This window comes from Vulpes vulpes, chromosome 7 (assembly GCF_048418805.1).
Source record: "Vulpes vulpes isolate BD-2025 chromosome 7, VulVul3, whole genome shotgun sequence".
In the NCBI taxonomy this organism is placed as follows: domain Eukaryota; kingdom Metazoa; phylum Chordata; class Mammalia; order Carnivora; family Canidae; genus Vulpes; species Vulpes vulpes.
Window position 1 is genome coordinate 111,882,501 of NC_132786.1, and position 25,134 is coordinate 111,907,634.

Here is a 25,134-nt window from a genome sequence, read left to right on the forward strand (position 1 = left end):
AAGGCAGTATTTTCATATGTGTTTGAAGTTAAGTTTTCATCCACTTAAAATAGATTGCTGTAACTATAAGATGTATTATGCAAGCCTAACAGAACCACAAAGCAAAAAACTACAGTAAATACACAAAAGATTAAGAGAAAGGAAACAAAGCATATCACTATAGGAAAGGAAGACAGCATGAAAGGAAGGAAGGAACTATGAAACAGCAAACAACTAGGTGGCAAAACGAGTCCTTATCTATCAATAAATATCTGAAATATAAATGGATTTAATTCTCCAACCAAAACACAGAGAATGACTAAATGAAAAAAAAAAAACAAGACAATTATATGCTGCCTACAAGAAACTCATTTTAGCTTTAAGGACACATTAAAGTAAAAGCGAAGGGCTGTAAAAAGATATTCCATTCAAATGGAAGCAAAAAGAAAGCAGGGGTAGCTCTATATATCACATATATCACATATATCACATATGTCATATATATATACATACATACATACATATCACACACACACACACACACATACACCAATATATGATATAGATCTAAATCTAGATCTCTATATTTTGGGTGAAACAGACTAAGTTGAACAGTGTAGGGATCTCTGGGTGGCTCAGTGGTTTAGCGCCTGCCTTTGGCCCAGGGTGTGATCCTAGGGTCCCGGGATCAAGTCCCACATCAGGCTCCCTACATGGAGCCTGTTTCTCTGTCTCTGTCTCTGTGTCTCTCATGAAAAAATAAAATCTTTAAAACAAAAAGAAAGAAAACTGTAAAAGGAGACAATGAAGGTCATTATATAATGATAAAGGGGTCAGTTCATCAACAGGATAGAACAACTGTAAATCTATATGACCCAACATTGAAACACCTAAATAAATTAAGCAAATATTAATAGATCAGAGAGGAGAAACAGAAAGCAATATGAAATAGTAGGGGACTTCAATGCCCAATTCCAACAATGGATGGATCATCCAGATAGAAAATCAGTAAGATAATATTGGACTTGAACTACACTTTAGACCAAATGGACCTAACAAATATATTTACAGAGCTTCTATCCAACAGTAGGAGAATACACAGTCTCCTCAAATGTATACAGAACATTTTTTAGGATAGATCCTATGTTAGGTCACGTAACAATTCAACAAATTTAAGAAGACTGAAATCATTATCAAGTATCTTTTTGACCACAATAGCATGACATTAAATTATGTTTTTTTAAGATTTTATTTATTTATTCATGAGAGAGATATAGAGAGGCAGAGACATAGGCAGAGGAAGGAGAAGCAGGTTCCATGCAGGGAGCCGAAGACAGCCAAAAAGGCAGACGCTTAACCGCTGAGCCACCCAGGCGTCCCTAGTATGACATTAGAAATTGATAATAGTAGGAAAGAGAAAGTTCACAAAAACATGGAAGTAAGACAACCAAATCTTGAATAATTGATGGGCCAAAGAAAAAATCAAAAGGAAATAAAAATATCTTGAAACAAATGAATATAAAAACACAACATACCAAAACTTACGGGATGCAGCAAAGGCAGTTCTAAGTAGAAGTTTATATGATAAATCCCTACATTAAGAAAAATAAACAACTATATACTTAAGGAACTGGAAGAACAAACTAAGCCCAATATTAGCTAAAAGAATAGAAAGAACAAGGACATAAGAAAAATAAAATAGAGACAAAAAGCAATAGAAAACATCAATGAAACTAAGAGCTGGTGTTTTGAAAAGATAAGCAAAATTGACAAACCTTTAGTTAGACTAAGAAAAAAAGATTTAAATAAATAAAATCATAAATGAAAGAGGGAACATTAAAACTGATACCACAAAAATACAAAGGTCATAAGAGACTACTATGAATAATTATACATCAACAAATTGAATACCCCAAAGAAAGGACATATTCCTCGACACACAACCTTTCCAGACTGAATCACAAAGAAATAGAAAACCTGAATAGGGGACACCTGGGTTGAGTGTACACCTTTGGCTCAGGGCTTGATCCCGGTCCTGGGATCAAGTCCCACATCGGGCTCCCTGTGAGGAGCCTGCTTCTCCCTCTGCCTGTGTCTCTGTCTCTCTCTGTCTCTCATGAATAAATAAATAAAATCTTTTTAAAAATCTGAATAGGCTTAAAACTAGTAAAGAAAGGCACGTAGGTGGCTCAGTCATTTAAGCATCCAACTCTTGATTCTGGCTCAGGTCATGATCTCAGGTGCATGGAATTGAGCCCATCAGGCTTCATGCTCAGCACAAAGTCTGCTTGTCACTGTACTCTGTTCCCCTCCTTCAGCCCCCCGCCCACTCACTCTGTCCCTCAAAAATAAATAAAATCTTATTTTAAAAACCTCACAAAACCTAGTAAGGGGATTGAATCAAAAATCTCTCAACAACAACAAAAAAAATGGAGGACCAGATAGCTTCACTAGAGAATTCTACCAAACATTTAAACAAGGATTAATGCTAATCCTTCTCAAATTCTTCCAACAGATTTAAGAGGAAAGAATGTTCAGGCTCATTTTACAAGGCTAGCATCACCCTCATACTGAAGCTAGACGAGGATGATAAAAGAAGATTATAGTCCAATATCCCTGATGAACATAGAGGCAAAAAGCATCAACATATAGTAGAAACCAAATTCAGCATCAAATTAAAAGGATCATGCACCAAGAGCAGGTGGGATTTTTTTCTTTGCAATGCTAGGATAATTTAATATATACAAATCAATAAATGTGATATGCCACATTAAAAGAATGAAGGATAGGGATGCCTGGGTGGCTCAGTGGTTTGAGCATCTGTCTTTGGCTCACGTCATGATCCTGGGGTCCTGGGACTGAGTCCTAAAATGGGCTCCCCACAGGGAGCCTGCTTCTCCCTCTGCCTATGTTTCTGCCTCACTTATGAATAAATAAAATATTTTTTAAAAAAACGAATGAAGGATAAAAACCATAATGATCATCTCAGTATATACAGAAAAAACTTCTGACAAAATTAAAAACCCTCCATGATAAGAACTCTCAACAAATTAGCTACAAAAGGAAGGTACCTCAACATAACAAAAGCATATAATATGACAAGCCCACAGCTAAACTCATAGTGAATGTTGAAAAATCTCAAAGTTTTTCTTCAAGATCAAGAACAAGACAAGGATGCCCACTCCTACTATTTCTCTCCAGCAATGTACTGGAAGTCCCAATCAAGGCAATTAGGAAAGAAAAAGAAATAGAAGAAACAAAGAGAGAAGTAAGATTATCTATGTTTGCAGATGACATGATCTTATATGCAGAAAACCCTAAAGATTCCACCAAAAAACTGTTAAAACTAATCAATAAATTCAGTAAAATTGTGGAATACGAAATCAACATTCAAAAATCAGTTGCATTTCTACACAATCACAATGAACTATCTGAACAGTTAATTTCTAAAACAATCGCATTTATAATAGAATCAAAAACAAGAAAGCACTTAGGAATACATTTCACCACGGAGAAGATAGACCTCTACACTGAAAGCTGTAAGATGCTGATGAAAGAAGCTGAAGACAACACACAAAAAAATAGAAAGATATTGGTTTGCTCTTGGTTTGGAAGAATTAATGTTAAAATATCCATACCACCCAAAGCAATCTACAGATGCAATGCAATCCCTATCAAAATTCCAACGACAGGGCAGCCTGGGTGGCCCAGCAGTTTAGCGCGGCCTTCTGCCCAGGGCGTGATCCTGGAGACCGGGTTTCGAGTCCCACATGGGTTCCCAGCATGTGTTCCCAGAGGGGTTCCCTCTGCCTGTGTCTCTGCCTCTCTCTCTCTCTCTGTCTCTCATGAGTGAATAAAATCTTAAAAAAAAAATTCCAATGACATTTTTCACAGATACAAAAAGAACAATCCTAAAATTCATACAGAACCACACAAAAATCCTGAATTTACAAGATAATCTTGGTATACTTCCTCATTTTAAACTATATCACATGGGCAGCCCCGGTGGCCCAGCGGTTTAGCACCGCCTTCAGCCCAGGGTGTGATCCTGGAGACCCGGGGTCGAGTACCACGTCAGGCTCCCTGTGTGGAACCTGCTTCTCCCTCTGCAAGTGTCTCTGCCTCTTTCTCTCTCTGTGTCTGTCATGAATAAACAAATAAAATCTTTAAAAAATAAATGAATAAACTGTATCACAAAGCTATAGTAATCAAAACAGTATGGTACAGGAATAAAAGTGGACACATGGACCAATGGAACAGAATAGGGAGGCTAACAATAAACCCATGCATTTATGCTCGATTTATCTTTGATAGGGGCACCAGCACACAATGGAGAAAGGATAATGCTTTCAATAAATGAGGGTTGGGAAACTGGATATTCACAATAGCCAAGATACAGAAACAACATAAGTGTCTGTTGATGGACAAATGGATAAAAAATATGTGTTATACTATAAGCAATGGAGTATTATTCAGTCATTAAAAAGAAGGAAACCCTGCCATTTGTGACAACATAGATGAACCTGGAGGCATTATGCTATGTGAAATAGGCCAAAGAGAGACAAATACTTTATAGTATCACTTATATGTGGAATCTAAAAAAGAAAACAATGTCAGACTCAGAAACATAGTAGAATGGTGGTTGCTGGGGCTGTGTAGTGGGGGCTAGCAGGGGTGATGTTCATCAAAGTGTACAAACTTTTCGTTAAAAGGTGAAGAAGTTCTGAGAAACATGTAAAACATTATGATTATAGTTAATAATACCATATTGAATACTTAAAGTTTGCTAAGAGTGTGAATCTTAAGTGTTCTAACACATACAAAAGTAACTGAGAGAATGGATGTGTTAAATGTGTTAACCTGATGGTGGTAATCATTTCATAATGCATATATACATCAAATTGTGTTGTATGCTTTAAATATATATTTAATTATTTGGCAAAAATGAAAATTATGAAAGAAAATATGTGGAAATATTTTAATGATTTTGATGTGCATGTTTCTAAGCAACAAATTAACACAGAAAATGTACAGTTATGAATTTTAAAACTTCTATAAAGTAAAAACCATTAATAACTATGACATCCTAGAAGAAATGTTACATACATGTGACAGATAAATGTTTACTGTCTACAATAGAAAATATCCTACACATCAATTTTCAAATGGTCAAGAAAAATAAATATGCTACAAACATTTGGAAAATGTAAAACATCACTGGTGAAGACTGATAAAATGAGTTCCTTTTTAAAAAATCGGTCAGAAAATGTTACAAGTTTGATAATACTGGTATTCATGGAGATGCAAGGAAATGGACACTCTCATCATAAGTTCTCAGTTGTTATCAAATTGTAAATATTCATACAGATGACCCAGCAGTCCCATTTCAAATATTCTAAATATTAAAATAGTCTGCAAAGAAATATGTACAGAAATGTTCATTACTCTTAGCACTGGTTGTTATGACAAAAAGATAAATATAATCTTAACGCCCATTGATGTGGGCATGGTTAAATACTTGGTAGTCACTCATGATGATTAACAATAAAATGTAGAGACCACTACAAAGTATTAGACACCCAAGATACACTTTAAAATAAAAATAAAAAGTTACATAATAATAATAATACTTTTTCTATTTTATAAAAATATTGTGGTTTTGGGTTTTCTAGAATGATACATACAAGACCATTTGCAATCAGCACCAATGAGGAGTAGATCTAAGGGAGAGTAATACTCCCTCATTTCTTGAAATATTGAAATATTATTTCATCTGTAGGTATTATTATATGCATGTATTATTTTTGTAATTTAAAAACTCCTCTGCCCATACACACGTGTGCACACATACACACAAGACTGTCACTTTCAGAAATGTAATCATCTCCTTATTCTGAGCTACATATCTTCCACCCTTTGGTTCCCTTAAGGCTGTCTTCTTCTTCACTGCACCCTCCCAACTATTTGAAGACAGCTGCCACATACTTCTCAATCTTCTATTATCCAATTAAATATCCCAAGTGCCTTCATGCATTTCTTATGTGAATACTTCTCAGCACTCTAAAAATGCTTTTTTTACAATGTTAAGGCATAATTCCCCTGAGCTCCATCTGACCCGAACAAAGTAGAGTGGGTCTATTAAGCTCCTTGATTTGGATTTCAACAAATAGGATTTAACCATTTCAACCATAAAGTTCTATTAAGCCCTTCTAACAACCATATGAAATTGTTTACTGAAAATATAAGCTTGGGGCACAGGACTCATTGAAACTCTCTGTACTATCATCACAATTATTCCACAAATCTGAAACTGTCCGAAAAAATAAATTTCATTAAATACATCAAACTTAATCATATGTCTATAAGTATAAAATGTAATTGATGATTTTCCTCATAAAGAAGTTTTCTTCACAATCTACTTCTCATGTCCCGTAGCTATGTATGATTCAAGTTACATTTTTTCTAACATATATTTATGCCAGTGAAGTTAGTCACCAAAAAATGTGATACAGTAAACGGTTTCAACAATAAATGCAGAAAAATTATTTTATGAATATGCAGAAAAATAAATAATGATGTTTTCTTTGGAAGTTAAAAAAAAAAGAACTGCCAAAACAAAACTTTAGCTTACTTCTGTTTATGGACTTTAAATTCAGTCATATATCAAAATCAAACTAAATTGATTTAAACTTTGAGTTAATTCAAATAGAAGTATCTCTAAAACAAGTCCAAACACATAAAAGAGATGTCTAAGAATAACATATTCAGTCTTTTTTTTTAAAGAGAACACCTAAGATTGGTTTATGTCTCCTTAATCAAAATGTTGGTTTAATACACATTCATTTGATATTACAGTAGCTACTGATAACTGAATGTTGGATTTTAAATCAATTATACCATTTGATATTATAGTAGTTTATTAACTGAATATACTATGATTTAAAATAATTATGATAAAATTACCTTTGAAAAGTGTTTGCAGATAAGACACATAAAATATCACGGGAAGTCTGTGAATAGAGTAAATTAAGGTTTTCTAAGGAATTATGTGACATTTAAAACACTCTGATTCATTAACATAAGCACCCCCATGAGAAAGAAGTGTTTTTATTGTTAAAGTGAGTCCTCAGGAACACTTTATTTTGTTTTAAAGATTTTATTTATTTCTCAGGAACACTTTAATCCCATCTCTGAGGTTAAGTATTTCCTTAAAGTTCTAAATTCCTCTTTTAAGAAAGAAAGAGAGAAAGAAAGAAAAGAAAAGAGAAAAAAGGAAGAAAGGAAGAAAAGAGTGTTGAGGTAAACTTTTAACTCTTTAAACTCTAAAGTTCTCTCTGGGAAACGAACTGGGGGGTGGAAGGGGAGGAGGGCGGGGGGGGGTGAATGGGTGACGGGCACTGAGGGGGGCACTTGAGGGGATGAGCACTGGGTGTTATTCTGTATGTTGGCAAATTGAACACCAATAAAAAATAAATTTATTATTAAAAAAATAAATAAATCGTGAAAAAAATAAAATAAACTCTAAAGTTCTAAGCTCTTAGATGTGAACAACTCCTTATTAGAGTTTAAGCTTATATTGTACCGGGAGGGATGTGGGCTGAAAGTGGGGAACTGGTTTACACAAAGGACGCAGCTTCTTCCATGTACTTTCAGAGACTATTTTATCTTAACTTTCCAAGAAAAGTAGGAATCTCTCTCTCCCCCGCCCCAACTCACCCTCTCCCTCAACCCCCAACCCAATTCCCACCCCACAGTTAGAGTCCTACTTCACTGAAACTTCTGATTATTATAAAATTAGCTGTGGCATATCTACTTCCCTGATCTACCTCGGCCGTTAATAACCCCTACAGAAGACCAAAGAACGGGGTTCAACAAGAACGGGGTGCACAATGTACAACAAGATGGTGAGGGAGGGAGAGAGGGAGGAGTGAAGGGGAATGTGGGGGCTTAACTGGGCCAAAGAGTTTTCAGCTGCAATCCTATGCAACTTAAACGGTGCAATAAAAAATTTATGGGGAATTTAGTCTTACACTGTGAGTAATATGTGGTTTCTAACTTAGAGATAAATGATGAAAAAATACACAGTGAAATCTGAACTCTAATTTAAAATGAAATCTAAGTTTAGAATTTTTAACTTCTCGGGTTCCCTGGGTGGCTCAGCGATTGAGCATCTGCCTTGGGCTCAAGGCTTGATCCTGGAGTTCCGGGATCGAGTCCCACATCAGGCTCCCTGCTGGAGCCTGCTTCACCCTCTGCCTGTGTCTCTGCCTCGCTCTCTGTGTCTCTCATGAATAAATAAATAATCTAAAAACAAACAAACTGAAGTTTAAAACAATCTTTAAAAAAAAAGAATTTTTAACTTCTCAGATTTGTTCAAAAGCATTTCTTACGGATGAATCTTTCAAGTGACACAAATGAGGTTCTAGTCACCCAGGCAAGCAAAAAGCCTATTTAGGGGCTTAGTTAATAGAATATATGCACTTACAGGAGGTTTAAGATTCAGTAGTGTCACAGAAAAGTATCATATTTGCTTTCCTTCTTTCTTCCAATAATTTCACAGAAGTGAAAAAGTAAATGAACATTAGAAGTATCTTTGAGGTAAAAAATAAACCACAGTGGGACAAAGAAAGAGGAAGGGTTTACATGGAGACAGAAGCTTTAATGGCTGCAGGGGTGGGGACGCAGGTGTAACACATGCACAAGCATGCACAGATATGTCTGTTAAAGCATATGTATGGTTTGACCTGTGGTGTGTTTAGGGGTTAGTAGTATGTTTATGAGTTGTGGACCTTAATTTAAAAATATAGTAATAGTAGACCTAGCTATCATCTTCTCCCATATTAGCTCTCTCTCCACTGAATAGTTAATTCCTGCATTAGCCCCTCTAATAGAGCCTTGCAGAATAGCACCATTTGCCATGATGGAATAGAAACAGTCTAATGGAGAGCTAGGTAGAGAGCCAAGGGGACACTGTGTAGTTTACCCATTTCTTATTACTTCTGTCCTCTTTCCAAGTGGTCCCTAGGGAACTGGATCAAGGGAGAAACCACAGAGATATAGAGACAGATGCCTTTTTTCACTCATAAATTATTCACATTTTACATGAAAACAGGAATGAGAAATGTGGGAGCTGGAACTAACTATACAGAGAAGATACTATTTTGACTTTAAATACAGAAAACTAGTTTCAACAGGATCACACCTGGTATAATAGAAAAATGTTATTGCTATCTACTTAAAGGTATGACATAAATACATACTGACTTAAGACAACTTGTAAACAATATCAAGATGGTACAAAAATGCTAAAAACTAAGACCTGGCATTTTTAGCCAAACTTTCAGATAAACCACTCCAGATCAAGAAAATCTACCAGAGCTATTTTAGAACATTATTCTTTCTATCATAATAATGTTTTCTTTTGTTGGGAAAACAGCGAACACATAGAACACAATGTTTTAAAGGGTGGCTATACAAATTTCTCCTGTGCGTGTCTTAAAATGGATCGACTTCCTTGAATGTGCTTTATATTTAGAAGATACCAAACTGTTATTTTCTTTTCACAGCACTTAAAATTTTAATTCTTTAATCATTTGTGTGATTATTTGTTTAATGCCCCCCATACCCACTGAGACCATAAGTTCCAAGACATGAGCAGGCCTGTTTTATTTGCCCCAGAGGACTGAAAATGTGAATGTAGTTCATGGTACATAGTGGATAACTGATAAATTTCTTTTAAAAGAATAAGAACGTCCTCTCTAATGAGGCTTTCTAAAAAACCCATATTAAATAAAGAAAGATCTAAATAAGAATTTTTTAAGGGGGGTGTGAGTTCATCCTAAAAATAAAATGGAATTCCAAGCTATCAGAATTAATCCATTATAGTCCTTATCTTGAACCCAAAAGCAAACTATAAAATTTTTTAAAATACCTTTTTAAAGATAAAATAAGTAATCATCATAACAACCGGAAGCAATAATGTCTTTGTGTATCTCAAGGGAGTCTGAAACAAAGGAAAGTATTTAAAATAGTCATTTATCGAATTTTACATTAAGTGAATAAAAATCTGTCAAATTGAGTATTACAATAAAATTTCTTAAAGGTAAAAATGTTTTTGTCATTAACATTATATATATTTATCAATCTTCACCTTCTAAAGCAAAAATGAAAATTATAAAGTTAGACAAATGTACCAAAGATTTTAACAGTAAAAACTATTAAGGCAAAAATTAGCTATGTCAATAATTTTTTCCTTTCTTTTGGTTTTATCTTTTATTTACATAATATTAATTCTTAAATTTTATGTTTACATAGCTATCCCCAGACCCTACATTATCATTTCCTGGGCTGCAAAGTTCTGTTATTTTCATTGGTGAAACTAGAACAAACAAAGAAGAAAGCCGGTCTGCATAATAATTACTGTAAATATGAGTAAGCACTGAACTAACATCAGCAATTAAATAATCCTCATGAGCCATTATTGTGGTTGGAGTGATTTACCATGTCACTAAATTAAATACTTTTTGAAGGCAAAAACTGAGACATTTTCCTCTTTGTAGTCAGTCCTACAATAAACTACCTCACAGATAAATAGTAGTAATAATAGTTTTTGAGTGAATGTATGACTGGTTGGATAGATAAAACAATAATGTATAGGGAGTAGTATACCTTTCTTGGCAGCAACTAGTTAAAAATTTTTACAATATTTGGATTTTTGAGTAAAATAAAGCTAAACTTTTGAAAACCAAAACAAGAATTGGGATTTATTTTACCTCTAAGTGAACTAGAACTGTATGGGGCACCAGGTGGCTCAGGCAATTAAGCATCTGCCTCCGGTCACGATCCCAGGGTCCTAAGATAGAGCCCTGCATTGGGCACCCCGCTCAGCAGGAGTCTGCTTCTCTCTCTCACTCTAACCCTCCCCCCTGCTCATGCTCTGGCTACTGTCTCTCTAAAATGAATAAATAAAAAATCTTTTAAAAAATAAAATAGAACTGTAAGAATAGTAATTCACTGTGGATTAAATAGTATATTAAGCATTGTTCCTGGATTATATCATTTAATCATCATCAATAGCTCCTTTAGAGGCCATTGTTTATTGATTTTAGACATAAAAAACAGTTGAGGAATGCTGTATGACTAGTAAAAGTTATATTAAAAAATGGTACCTCTGAACAAAAATTTTGAGTTTCAGATTAAAAGGAAAACTGAAGAGCAAAAAACCATCATATCTGTAGAGAAGGGAAGAAAATCAAAGAAATATTCATACCGCTTTTTCCATGAAGTCAAATTCAGGAGCACAGGTGTAAATTAAGGTATCAAAATCTGTATACCTTAGGATTCTGGCTGCTATAAGGTCACTCAGCCGAATCTGGGAAGAAGATAAGGTGAAACAAATTTAGATTACACTAAGAACTATGGTCAATAATAATTGATTTGTATAATATTAATAAAGTCTATGGAGGAGATAATTCAAGATACATAGATGCCCCTAAAATAAAAATTTTAAAAGATTTAGTAAACTATATACATTGTTATGTACTGAATTACGAAGAAAACTGAAAAACAAAGAGAAATATCAAAAGAAATGAAAAGCAAAAAGAGGTCAGAAAAAATAAGCAGGGAAGATAATATAGAGAGTAAGCTAAGATCAGCACTCACTGGGTAGAAACCATCAAGCAGTTAATCAAGAGATTTTATAATCATCATTCAGTAAGAAGGAAACAATCTCACATTAACCCCTTTCACCATACATTGTAAATCATGAATAAATTTTCTATGTGTTGTCATTTCCACAAAGCCTCATACACTGATTAGAATTTTTGGTGCTTGTAGAATTTTTCAGATATACATTCAAGTCACTAAATATAGGAGCTATTCATAAGGATTACAACAACTACACACACTACTTTGATTTAATTACTTGATTTCTAAGGCCTTTGAAGTAAACATCACCAACCAAAATCAATGCAGAACTCCTATTTTCTACTGATTATTTATTACCTACTACTGTCAGTGAGGCAATTATTTTTCCACCGCATTCTCAGAAGGCCAAAAAAAAAAAAAAAAGGAAAAATATTTGTTATATAAACCTTAATTCAAATTATTTTTCAGGAACAAAAATTACTTTATATCAAACCTAACAATTATCTGTTGTTTTCATTTATTTATGGTTCCCCTTATCTGTCAGTAGCAAGGATAATTTAGACCTTATTTTCTAATTTGGGCTAGGCCTAATGATGGATAATAATTTGACTAAACCACTTTCATTTCAAGTCTGTCTCACAACTGTCACACACAGGAAGGCATTTAAGAGTGCCAAGGGTGTGTGTATAAGATTTGTAATGAACTGGATGACAATGTGGAGCAACCACAGACCAACTTAACAGATAAATAAATGACTTTGGAGGCTTCAATAAATTTTACCATAAAACATACAACTCCTACAGATTGAAAAGAATAAAAAGGGAAAGAAAAAAGAAAAATGTGTCAGACATACCAGAGAACAGCAACCACAAATAAGCCTAATAAATCATCTCGCAGAGCTGGCAATAAGTGGTGAATTAATCCTTACATTTTGAAATTTTATTTATCCTCAGCATGCACGCAATTTTATTTATCCTCAGCATGTATGCAAGCTCAATGTTCCTGGAGAGTGATAGCACTTAACCTTTTAGAAAATAAGTACCATAATCTCTTGTTAAAGGTAAAGAAATTTCAGTACTAGCAGGGTCCTACTGGATAGTACTAGAAGAAGTACATTTCAGAGTAGGTTATTGTATGATACACTCATGCACACTCACATCCAAACGGAAAGTGTCAAGAACCAAAAATAAATTCCTGCATTGTTTTCTGTCCCCTAAACCGATTAGCTAAATAGGGACTTTGCTTTGACAAAGGCTACTACGTAAGACATTAGCTCTAAAACAAACACACACCATACATGAGGGGTATTTTCCAGAAGATGAAAAGAGACATTAACATTTCCCATTTTTCTTTTACAAGAAAAGCTTTAAAAATATCAAATCACATCTTAATTTTAGTCCATAATTATACATAAATAAAACTACATTGAGATTGTGTGTTTTATATTTCAAAGCTGAGTACAGACTGCTCATATGTTGAAATCTGCAAAAATGAGTAACTTATTATTTAAACAAATGACTATTTTTTAAAGCTTTTTAAGTAATTTACACTCCCAATGTATGGCTCAAAACCACAATCCCAACATCAAGAGTCGCACACTCTACTGACTGAGCCAGCCAGATGCCCCTATTTGTAACTGAAATGTAAATATATAAATACTTATGATATTGTTAAATTTTTTCCTGGATGGTTAAATCAGCAGTCATTGATAAGAGTTCTTTCTTAGTGGGTTGAAAAGATCATTGAACTGCATGGTTTTATTATTGACTCTATCAATAACTACCCCTAGGACCTTGAGAAAGGCACTTAATCTCTATTGAATAAAGAGGTAAAAATAGATGGTTTCAAAGTTTTCATCCAGCTACATATTTATAGGAATTTTTATGCATTAACTAAAAGTACTTACATGATCTGATACACCTAAGATTTTAGATGTCAGAAATTTCAAAATAATTGTTCCACACAGCCAAGCACAACCTTGAATCAGCTAGAAAATACGTGAAATAGATAGAAGTCAGATACTAAAAATTATAAATTAACCAGTTAAAATATTCAATTATACCAACAAAATGGTACAGGAAAATTTTAGCCATGTAAAGAATATTAATGATGAGGTCTAAAAAAAAGGATACTCCTTCAGAAAATTTTGTTTAAAGGCAAAGAACTGAAAGAGATGACACTGCTATAAAATACATAACAACTCTAGAGTTCTACAAATTCTAAAGGAATTTTTAAAGTTATTTCAATTTCTGTGAAGAAAAGAGTTATATGCTTGTTTCTAAATAGTAGTTCCTAGCTGAAAAGTCCTTTTTTTTTTTTTCAAAAAAAAATAGGATTAAATTATTATTATTATTATTTTTAGGATTAAATTATTTAAAAAAATTCTGCTACCACTCTTTTGGTAATAAAGTGATAGGAGTCCCTCCTCAAGAAAGGAAAGATTTGAAGACAAGCTTTCATTCTAAAGAGAGAAATAGAAACTAAAATTTACATGGAGGTTTCTGTTCATTTTCTATTTGTTTTTTGGCTAACTTCAATTAGAAAAAGCACAAATGTGGACTTCTAGATAGCCTGAGGAAAATTATAGCAGCCTAAATCCAAATCTCTCCATACTTATCCAAGTAGAATAATGCAACCACAAATAAAAAAAAAAAAAAACAGGTAACAGTACAAACTTTAAATTACTTGTAAATAGGAAGGGACAATACATACAACAAAGTTAAACCTCATGTTCCGGATCTTAGCCCTTGTAGAGAATGAAAGGAATCTCAAAACCATGTGGAAGAGGAGAGAAGGGAAATAAGGGGTTCCAAAATGAACTAACTCCAGGGACAGAATGTCCACTTTATGTGTGGGAACACTGGAGAATGAGTACAGAAAAGTATAAAAAGGACTGATCCCAGAAAGGCATTAATTTTGGAAAGAGAGGAAGGAAAAGAAAAAGAGAGAAACCCTCTAGGAGAAGATGTGGAGAAGGAAATAAGGGGAAATTAAGTATCCAGAAAAATAAATGGGGAGCAAACAAAAGACAATCACTATTGTCACTGAAAGATAAAGGAAGTTATTGATAAAACCACATTTTGTTATATTGACCAGGATTAGAAAATACCTGCTCTAACCACAAAATAATTAGATGAAAGATGTCTATATTATCTATAATATAGCTTCTATCAGAAGCTAAGAAAAATTAGAGTCAAACATTTCAGCTGGTGATATATGCTCTAATGAATAAAAATCACACAAAGAAAAAAAAACACCTACAATGCAGAATTAAAAATTAAATATGTTCAAATCAGCATTCAGGGCTATAAATAAACAAAGGTTTTAAAAACCAAAACCAGAAATGGACAAAACCAGAAAAAAAAACTGAGAGTGTTTATTAAATATAGAAAAGAAATGGAAGAAAAGGAGAAAATCACTGAAAAATGAAGTCGGAGGAGGCAAGAGGGCAGAAGAGTAGGGGTCCTCATTTTATATGGTTCCCTTAATTTAGCTCGATAACTATCAAACCATCCTGAATACCTATCAATTTAACCTGAGATGTAAGGAAAGAATGGCCAGAACTCTACAAATAGCAAAGTCACCATTTTTCACAAGGTAGGAGTACAGAGAAGAAAATGCTGGGGAGGGAGCCCTTGTCAGCCAGCTACGGGAAAGTGGTAACAGCTCTGGAGCTCAGAGTCAGGACCTGCAGAAATCTGCTCCTGTGAGAGTCTTCCCTGCCTACAAGGCACTGAGTGGTGAAGCCAGGTAGAACTGCAGGTGGGACAGCGGGGTCTCAATGTTCCCTGAGGCACAGAAAGAACAGGAGTGCCTGGGCCAGCAGAGTTCCCAAGCACTGGAGCAGGGAAATGGGTGTAGGTCAGTGAGCCTGGAAGGAGGCTCAGCTTATTTTGCCACAAACCAGCTTATTGTGCCTGATGGGGTGACTGCTCTCCATGCTGGGTCTCTGCAAAGGACTGGGACACAGCGACCCTCCACCTTCCTCTGGGAAGGGCAGAGGCTCTCCCTACCAGAACTCTACAAATTGCACTGATCAGTGTCCCTCCACCTGCCCCTGGGAGGATCTGAGTGTGCGGGCACCATAGGAGTCTACAGTATGGCACATGCTGGCAGCTCTCAGCATCCAGGCTGGGGAGCTGGACATCGTCATTTTTGTTTTTGCCCTCTAAAGAGGTACAGAATGCCTCCAGGGAACAAATGCCTCACACTGTAAACTGCTTACACTGAGCATGGCTCCCTGGCAAGGGGTGGTACAACTATGCCCAGGCACAGGCACCAGAGAATCCACGCAGCAGGCCCTCCCTCAGAAGATCAGCTGGAAGAACAGGGAACAGCAAGTTTACTCACCAAACAGGTCTGGAGAACTCCAGGGTTGGGGAAAATAGTATATAGAACTAGTGTTTTTATTTTCTTATAATTTATCTTTCAGTTCAAAATTTTCCAATTTTTTTGTTTCATCTAGTTTCTTATTTTATTAACTCTGTATTTTTAGGTCTTTTTTCAGCTTTCATATTTTACAATTACATGTTATAGACATATTCTTCATTTTTGGCTTCCTTTGAAAGTATTCCATTTTATTTTTGTATCTGTATAAGTTTTTATTAATAATTTTTGAATTTAATATATTTTAGCAAACAGAACAAAATACACTCAGGACCAAGTGGATCACCTTATTTTGTCCACTCTGAGATTATATTCTCTCTCCTTGCTCCCTATTTTTTCCTCTTCTTTTTTCTTTTGTCTTCATCTTTTTTCTTTTATTTTCTGGTTCCTGATCTCTTTGGAATTGTCTAGTGTGTATTTTGGTTGGGTTGTGGTTGATATTTTTGACTCTGTGCACTTGTATAGCCATTCTTCACTGGACAAAATGACTATTAGGAGGAATTCACAACAAAAGAAAGAACCAGAGGTAATATTCTCTGTCACAGAGCTAATGGATATGGTTTTAAGTAATATGTTTGAGATGGAGCTTAGGATAATAATTATAAAGTTACTAGTTACTAGTGCTTGAAGAACACATAAAAGACTCCAGAGAATCTCTTAGTGCAGAAATGAGATCTAATGAGGCCAAAATTAAAAATACTCTGAGAGTCTAAACTGGATGCTCTAATAGCTAGTGCAAATGAGACAGAAGAGAGAATAAGTGACATAGAAGACAAGTTGATGGAAAGGAAGGAACTGAGGAAAAGAGAAAAATAACTAAAAGGCCATGAGGAGAGGCTCCAAGAGATAAATGATAGTCTGAAAAAAAAATAACATCCATATTATTGGACTTCCTGAGAACATTGAGAGAGAGAGAGAGAGAGAGAGAGAGAGAGAGAGAGAGAGAGCGCCAGAGATATACTAGAGCAAATTATAGTTAAGAACTTCCCTGATCTCGGGAAGGAAACAGGTATTCATATTCTAGAGGTAGAGAAGACCCCTCCCAAAATCAATAAAAACAGATCAACACCTTGACATATAATAATAAAGCTTGCAAATTTCAGAGGTAAACAGAAAATTCTGAAGGCAGCCTGACACAAGAGAGTCCTAACATACAGAAGGAGAAATATTAGAGTAACAGCAGACATATCCACAGGATCTGACAGGCCAGAAAGGGCTGGCATGATAGATATTCAGGGTACTAAATGAAAAATGAAGACAATCTCAAGGTAACTAAAGGAGAAAAATTCAAATAAAAATTCAAAAAGAGCACTGAAGACAGAAAAAATAACAACAAAAAACTCAAAAGAATAAAAATGAGATTAAAGAGGAAGTAAAAGAATCAGAGAAAGTGGTAGAAACAAAAAACAGGCAACATTCATAGAGTCTCTGAAAAAGCAAAACTAAACAGTGAATTGAAACTAGTATTTAAATACAATCCAAGTTTTCTTGGATTCTCTAGGAAGTTGTCTTAGACATAAAATACCTGAATTTACATTTGGAAAGGACTCACCATGTATTGAGGAAACTGACCAGTATGGAAAACTACCTCAAGATATAGCCTAATAAAACTTAAAAATGAAGAAAAATTCCTTAACACTTCTAGGGACAAAGTCCACATAACTTAGAAGGGTAAGAGAATTTGGTTTGTATCATATGTGTTAAAAGGAACATAAAAAAAGATCAAGACACTCATGTAGAAGCATTTTCAAAACACTCGAGAAAGTGGGACCCAAGAATTTTATATGTAGCCCATCAGTCACTCGGGTATAAAGATTATAAAAAACTACTTTCAAGCATGCAATACTTGAGGAAATAATCTTCCTAAATACAGAAAGAAAGTTCAAAACAAAAGAGAACCATGTAGTGAAATATGAAGAGAAATAGTAAATGCAATAAAAATACACATATAATTTAGGACATAAATAAAAATTTTTATATTCTCACAAAACAAGACCTGCCCTGTGCTGTACAGAGAAGAAGTACTGAAACAGACTCAAAAAGGTGATGAGGACAACAATGCCCAAAGCAAATAAGGAGTCATAGCTTATAATCCTGTTATCACTAAGGTTCACACCAACCAGTGTTAGATATAAAATATTTTGACACTAAAAGACACAATTCACAAAGAAAATATAATAAGTATGAACATCTATACACTGCAACCATCTATATAAAGCAGAAGTTACTAGACATTCAAGGAGAGATAGAAACATACTCAGAGGCTTAAATATACTTTTTCGATGCAAGGTAGGTCAGTGGGCAAATAATACATAAAACTATAAAAGACAAAAAAATCAAAAGAAATATTGTCAATAAACTTATCAAAACCTTTCCTATGAATAAAGGATACACCTTCATCTCAAACACACACAAAATACTCACAAAAAAATGATCATCTATTAGGTCAGAGAGAAAGTATCCAGGAGTTCCATAAACTAAAAATATTACAAACAGCCCTCTGTTGTCATGAGATGTCGTCATAAGATTACAAATTAGTAACAAAGTCAGAAGATCAAAAGGCCTCTCCTCCTGGAAATTAGTCAAGTTTCTATGAAACAAGTCTTAAGTGAAGGAGAAACAAATTTTTTTCAAATATGATAATTAAAAGTACATATTATAAACGAAGAAAGTCATGCATAATAATGATCAGAAGAAAATCCATATTTTCCTCAAGAACTCATATCAATAAAAATGAGAGAAAAATATTATAATTTGATTCAAATATCTTGCTAACAAATAACAAAATAAACCAAGAGAAAACATATGAAAAGAAATGCTATGATATTTGCTCCTTTATGTATCCATTTTTTTGTTTTTATTTCTTCCTCATGTTCTAAGATTTCTTCTGGCCATTTACTTTCTGCTTCAAGAATTTGCACTAACCATTCTTTAAAGGTTGCTCTGCTAGTAACACATTTTCTTCGTTTTCTTTCATCTGAGAATGTCTTTTATTTCCCCTCCACTCCTGAAAGACACTTTCACTGGACATGTAATTTGAGTTTAGAATTCTTTCAGCATTTGACAAGCATTATGCCATCTTTTTCTGCCCCATAGTTTCAGATGGGAAGGCTACTGTAATCCAAATCAGTTTTACCCTATAGTAACACATCATTTCTCTCTGCCTGATTTAAAAAAAATTTTTTTGTCTTTGGCTTCCAGAAATTTAATTATGATATGTCCTGGCATGGATCTTATTGGATTTTTCCTACTTGGGGTTCACTCAGTTTCTTGACTCTGTAGATTTATGTCTTTTAACCAAATTTGATTAAAATTTGGCAGAAGTCTTCAGCTGTTACTTATTCAAATTTTTTTCAGCCCCACTATCCTTTACCTCTCCTTGTGGAATTTCAATGATACAAATACTTAGAGTATGTGTGTGTACATGTATCTATATGTATGGGTCTAAAAGTAAGGACACAATGGTAGCAATGAGAACAGTCTGCACTCAGGTCTTGATTTCTAAATACCATACAGAGTAAGATATGCAATATAATTTTTTATTCCACAGGGATGAAAGAAATACTTGGAGTAAAACAAGTTTTGGAGAGAGAGGTTGTAAGAAGTGTTAGTTCACAAAATAGCTTTTCTTTTCTTTTTTGATGGTCTTTTATGGGGGGAAAAAAAGCCAAAAAAGCCATAATAGCCTTTCCATTATCTAGATGACTAACATGATTTGTTTCTCCCTTTTGCAAAAAACTAACAATATCAATTATATTAACTTCAAAACATAAATGTAAGCTGAATATTAATTATATGTCAACTTTTTTTTTAGATTTTTCTTTTTCTGAAATTCTTGAGTTGAAAGCGTAATTTTTACCCTTCCCAGTCTAAATCGTAAATACTTAAGACAATACATTTTCTTCTTAGTACAGTTTTGACAGAATTCCTTAAATGTCCATGGATACTGTTCCATTTCTTGCCATTTTTTAATAGTCTGTAATGGAAATTTTGACTTTCTTTTGAATTCAATTATTAAATAAATATCTTTGAATTTTCTGATGATTTCTTGGCTTAATCTTTTTAAAAACTGTTAATTTTTTTGAAGTTAAGAAATCATGTTAGAAGGGTCATGTTATCCAATAATTGAAGTGCACAAATATTACTCATTTTCACCATTAGGGATAGGAGAAAAACTTCAGCAATGAGTAATCGGCAATTCAGTCCATTTTGTTCTTTTGCATTCTGAATAGAAATCTAGCTCATCTTACCATAACTTCTCCAGTTTTGCCCTATTAATATGCCACATGTAATCACATAGTTCTTAAATATAGCACGTTTTATTTTTTAATAGGTATTAAAAGGCCAAGAAAAAAGGCGTACATCTATATCAAAGGCCAAGAAAAAAAGAAGAAATGTCATCTCTCCAATATTACAAGAATTCGTAATTGCAGTGCCTACCTAAATAATATATTTATTTTACTTGGAAACAAAACATACAAATATCGAGGTAACACGGGCCATACATTTGTATATTTGGGAAGAAGTCAAATAAATATTAGGTGGTAGCTGAGTTGAAATAAGAAGGGGCTGGCAGAATGTAGGGAAAATGTTACAGGAACAAAAATAAAAGAGTCTAAATGGGAAGCAGAAGAACAGATAGATGATAGATGTAGAAAAAGAAAAAGGAAAAGTGAGATCAGGACTACATACTGAGTTATGTTGAAAAGAAAGTTAGTAAATCTAAGGAGAGAAACTCAAGACAAAGAAATTTAGAAAGCAAGGCAGTAGGATATAACAAAATGAAAAGTAAAGAGAAGCATGAGCATAGTGCTGAAATATATGAAATAATTTCTGGATAATGACTTGTAGATGTTGTTAGGGTTATTTCTCACCCTATGTGAGCAGGTATTGATAATATTTATTGATCATAAGTCATTCAATTTTTAAAGTATATTGTCTGTATTCAGTTTATAGAAAGAAAGAGTTTGAAGAAATGGTTAAAAATGTTGAAGCTTACCCAAAAGTTGAGTTCAGATACTCCCAATCTTTGAATTTTATTTCTCTTCAGAATTATCACCTAAAATGAACATGATATAAAATGAAATAAATAAATAAAATGGACATTTCATATGAATGATACATCTCAAAAATTACATAGTCATTCACTTTCATCTTGGCTATCACTAGGCATTTTCCTTCTTAATTGTTGATTTTTCAAAATCTGGACATGGCAAATTTCCTTATCATGAGAGCTAAATGTTTTCTGTGCCAAATGGTTGGTTCTAGAATCAAGTTAATTCCTCACTGAGTGACATCAGATGTCCTGGGCAGGCTGCTCCTCTTAGGGTGTAGATGGTATGTGGGAGGTGTGTTGGTGCAAGAGTTTATATGTAAGTCATCCAGCAACACTAGTGGTCTAAATTAACATGAAAATCTTTCCTCTCTGAATTCTTAAATAAAATATTTAAACATGTTCTTAAAATGTCTAACTGAACTTAAAGAAAATGAATTTTCCAGGTGCCAGGGGAAAACAGATGACTTTTAAAAACTGAAACCATTTGGTGAGAATCTAGGGCTTTCAGGAGGACTGCAGAAAAAAGTTGTAAGTATGGGCTTTCATCAAAAATAGAGAAGAGGGCTAGTCTGGGTGGCTCAGCGGTTTAGAGCCGCCTTCGACCTAGGGCATGATCCTGGAGACCCAGAATCGAGTCCCGCGTCGGCCCCAGCATGGAGCCTGCTTCTCTCTCTGCCTGTGTCTCTGCCTCTCTCTCTCTGTCTCTCATGAATAAATAAATAATTTTTAAAAAAGTAGAGAAGGGCTTGGAACTATGGAAGGTTAAGCAACTAGACTTGAGACATGCATAAAGCTGGAGTCCTCCGAAACCATAACCTTCAGTGCTATCAACTAAATGTGTATGTCCTCCTTTCCCCAAACACATGTGTTAAAACTTTAATCCTCAATGTGACATGAGGGAAGGTGAACCTTTCGGAGCTAATAGATGGGGAGGTAATTAGACCATGAGGGAGGGCAGCCCTGGTGGCTCAGCGGTTTAGCGCCACCTTCAGCCCAGGGCGTGATCCTAGAGACCTGGGATTGAGTCCCACATCAGGCTCCCTGCATGGAACCTGCTTCTCCCTCTGCCTCTCTCTCTCTCTCTGTGTCTCTCATGAATAAATAAATGAAATCTTTAAAAAAAAAGACATGGGGGAGATATTTCTCTCTCCACTATGTAAGGATATAGTAAAAGCATCTATCTGCATATCAAGAAAAGAGGCCTCAGGAAGAACCAAATAGGCTGGTACCTTGATCTTAGACTTCCGAGCCTCTAGAATTGTGAAAAATAAATTTTTGTATAAAAATAAATCCAATCTATGGTACTTTGACTATAGCAGTGCAAACTGAGAAAAACACTCAATGACTAGGAATACTCCTCCTACTATCGCTAAAAGGTGGTAAGGTATTTGTTTACTCTCAAGTTTGGAGTAAGGAAAAGAAAAAAAGCTTCCTATGAAAACTAAAATCTTAGCCTGTGTATTACTTAGATTTGGAGTAGGATTTTGCATCATCTAGTTAGCTCCAAGTGAGCTAGGATTCCTCAACTTCCAACAGCAGGAAAATATAAATGTACCACATTATGCACTGGAACACTGTAAATGCAAAATATAGAATCAACCTAGATGCCCAGACATAGGACAATAGTTGAATTATCTATGGAGCATCTACAGTGTGGTACTGTGAAACTACAAAAAGAATGAGGAAAACCTCTATGAAATTATATGGGGTGATATCTAGGATAGGTTGTTACATATCTACAATAGGCTGATAAACCAAAGTGCAGAAGGCTACTTATAGTACGCTACCTTTCATGTAAATAAGAGGAGATGTAATAAAAAATAGGTAATATTTATTAGTGCAAAAAAAACCACAACTAAATGGGCAAATCAGAAGACTAATGAGATATCTTACAAGAAAAGGTAGGACCAAGATGAAAATAAAAGTGGACAGAATGGTATAAGAAGGAATGAGAGGGACTGATATTTTCTGAATATAAATTTTTGTACATTTCTTATTCTTAGAAACATACTATTTCAACCCAAAAAATAAATTATTAAAATCAATAAGGATGGAATTTCTGCTTCTGGTCATGTTGATACAACAGGTACCACACATACTCTCCCATGTGAAACAACCAAACCCAAGCAAAATATATTATAAGACACTACTATGAACAATTAGATGCCAACAAATTGGATTGTGTAGAAGAAACACATTCCTAGAAGCATACAATCTACCAAGACAGAATCATAAAGAAACAGAAACTGAGCATACCTGTAACTAGAGTAAGGAGATTGAACAAATAATCAAAAAACTCTGAACAAAGCAAAGACTAGGATCAGATAAATGGCTTTTCTGGTGAATCTACCATACATACAAAGAAAAATTAATGTTGATCCTTCTCAAACTGTTCCAAAAAACTGAAGAGGAGAGAACACTTCCAAACATATTTCATGAGGCCAGCATGACCCTGATACCAAAGCCAGACAAGGACACTACAAAAAAAACTAAACTATAGACTAATATCCCTGGTTTACATAAGTGCAAAAACTCTTAACAAAATACAAGTAAACCAGATTTAACAGCATACATTAATAGGATCACACACCATGATTAAGTGAGATACATCTTGCAATATTAGGTTGGTTCAGCATATGCAAATCAATTAATGTAACGTGCTACATTAACAGGATGAGGGATTAAAAATCACAAGATCAGGGATCCCTGGGTGGCGCAGCGGTTTGGCGCCTGCCTTTGGCCCAGGGCGCGATCCGGGAGACCCTGGATCGAATCCCACGTCAGGCTCCCGGTGCATGGAGCCTGCTTCTCCCTCTGCCTGTGTCTCTGCCTCTCTCTCTCTCTCTGTAACTATCATTAAAAAAAAAAAAAAAAAAAAAATTAAAAATCACAAGATCATCTCAATAGATGCAGGAAAGCATTGGATAAAATTCAACATCCTATCATAAAAACTCTCAACAAACTAGGAACAGAGGGAAATTACCTCAACAAAATATTTGAAAATCCCACAGCCAACGTCTTACTGAATGGTGAAAAACTATATGCTTTTACTCTAAGATGAGCAACAAGGCAAAGATGCCAACTTTCACCATTTCTATTCAATACTGGAAGTCCTAGCTACAGTAATAAAGCAAGGAAAAACATAAAAGGCATAAAAATTATAAAGGAAGATGTAAAATTATCTCTATTTTAGATGATGTGGTTTTCTATGTAGAAAACACTAAAGATTATGCAAACATACACACAAACTGTTAGAATACAAAAAATTCTGTAAAGTAGCAGGATACAAAATCAACATGCAAAAATATGTTGCATTTCTACACACTAACAATCAACACTCTGAAAAAGAAATTAAGAAAACACTCCCATTTACAGTAGCCTCAAAAAGAATATTAAGAATAAACTCAAAGAAGTGAAAGACATAATACACTGAAAACTACAAAACATTCCTGAAAAAAACCAAAGACACAAATGGAAAGATAGTATTTGTCTTTCTCTTATTTTACACAACATCCTGCCTTCAAGGTCCATCCATATGGTTAAAAATGGTAGGAAAACCCTACATATTTAGCTTGAGCTACCATTTCCAGTGCCCTTCATTTTGGTAGAGCCAGACTGACATTTAATATTTTATTCCTTCCATCTGAAGGACCTCCTTTAACATTTATTTTAATGAAAATCTACTAGTCATAAAGTCTTTATTTTGCCTTCATTTTTGTTTTTTGTTCCATTTAAATTTTTTAAATTTAAATTCAATTAATTAACATATAATGTATTATTAGTTTCAGAGGTAGAGGTCAGTGATTCATCAGTCTTATATAACACCTAGTGCTCATTACATCATGTGCCCTCCTTAATGCCCATCATCCTGTTACCCCGTCCCTCCAACCTTTCTCTCCTCCACTGACCCTGTTTCTTTTTTTTATTTTCTCATTAAACTTTTGTTTCAATGGGTCTCAAAATTCTGTGACAGATTTTTGGTCAAGTTGTTTCCATTAAAAAGCACTGATTTTAAAAACTATTAAACTGCCACACACGCACAAAAAAAAAAAAAAAAAGTCCACAAA

General features: G+C 34.4%; 1 protein-coding gene across 1 annotated transcript in view; it reads right to left on the reverse strand.

The window, feature by feature from the left end:
* DPY19L2 (dpy-19 like 2) overlaps positions 1 to 25,134 on the reverse strand; it is a 94,770-nt gene that overhangs the window by 25,161 nt on the left and 44,475 nt on the right. The window contains exons 12-16 of the mRNA XM_072764720.1: positions 21,011 to 21,070; positions 13,532 to 13,612; positions 11,249 to 11,350; positions 9,911 to 9,982; positions 6,943 to 6,989 (exon numbers count right to left, since the gene is read on the reverse strand). Of these exons, the coding sequence (XP_072620821.1) occupies positions 6,943 to 6,989; positions 9,911 to 9,982; positions 11,249 to 11,350; positions 13,532 to 13,612; positions 21,011 to 21,070 (362 nt within the window). The remainder of the gene's footprint in view (positions 1 to 6,942; positions 6,990 to 9,910; positions 9,983 to 11,248; positions 11,351 to 13,531; positions 13,613 to 21,010; positions 21,071 to 25,134) is intronic.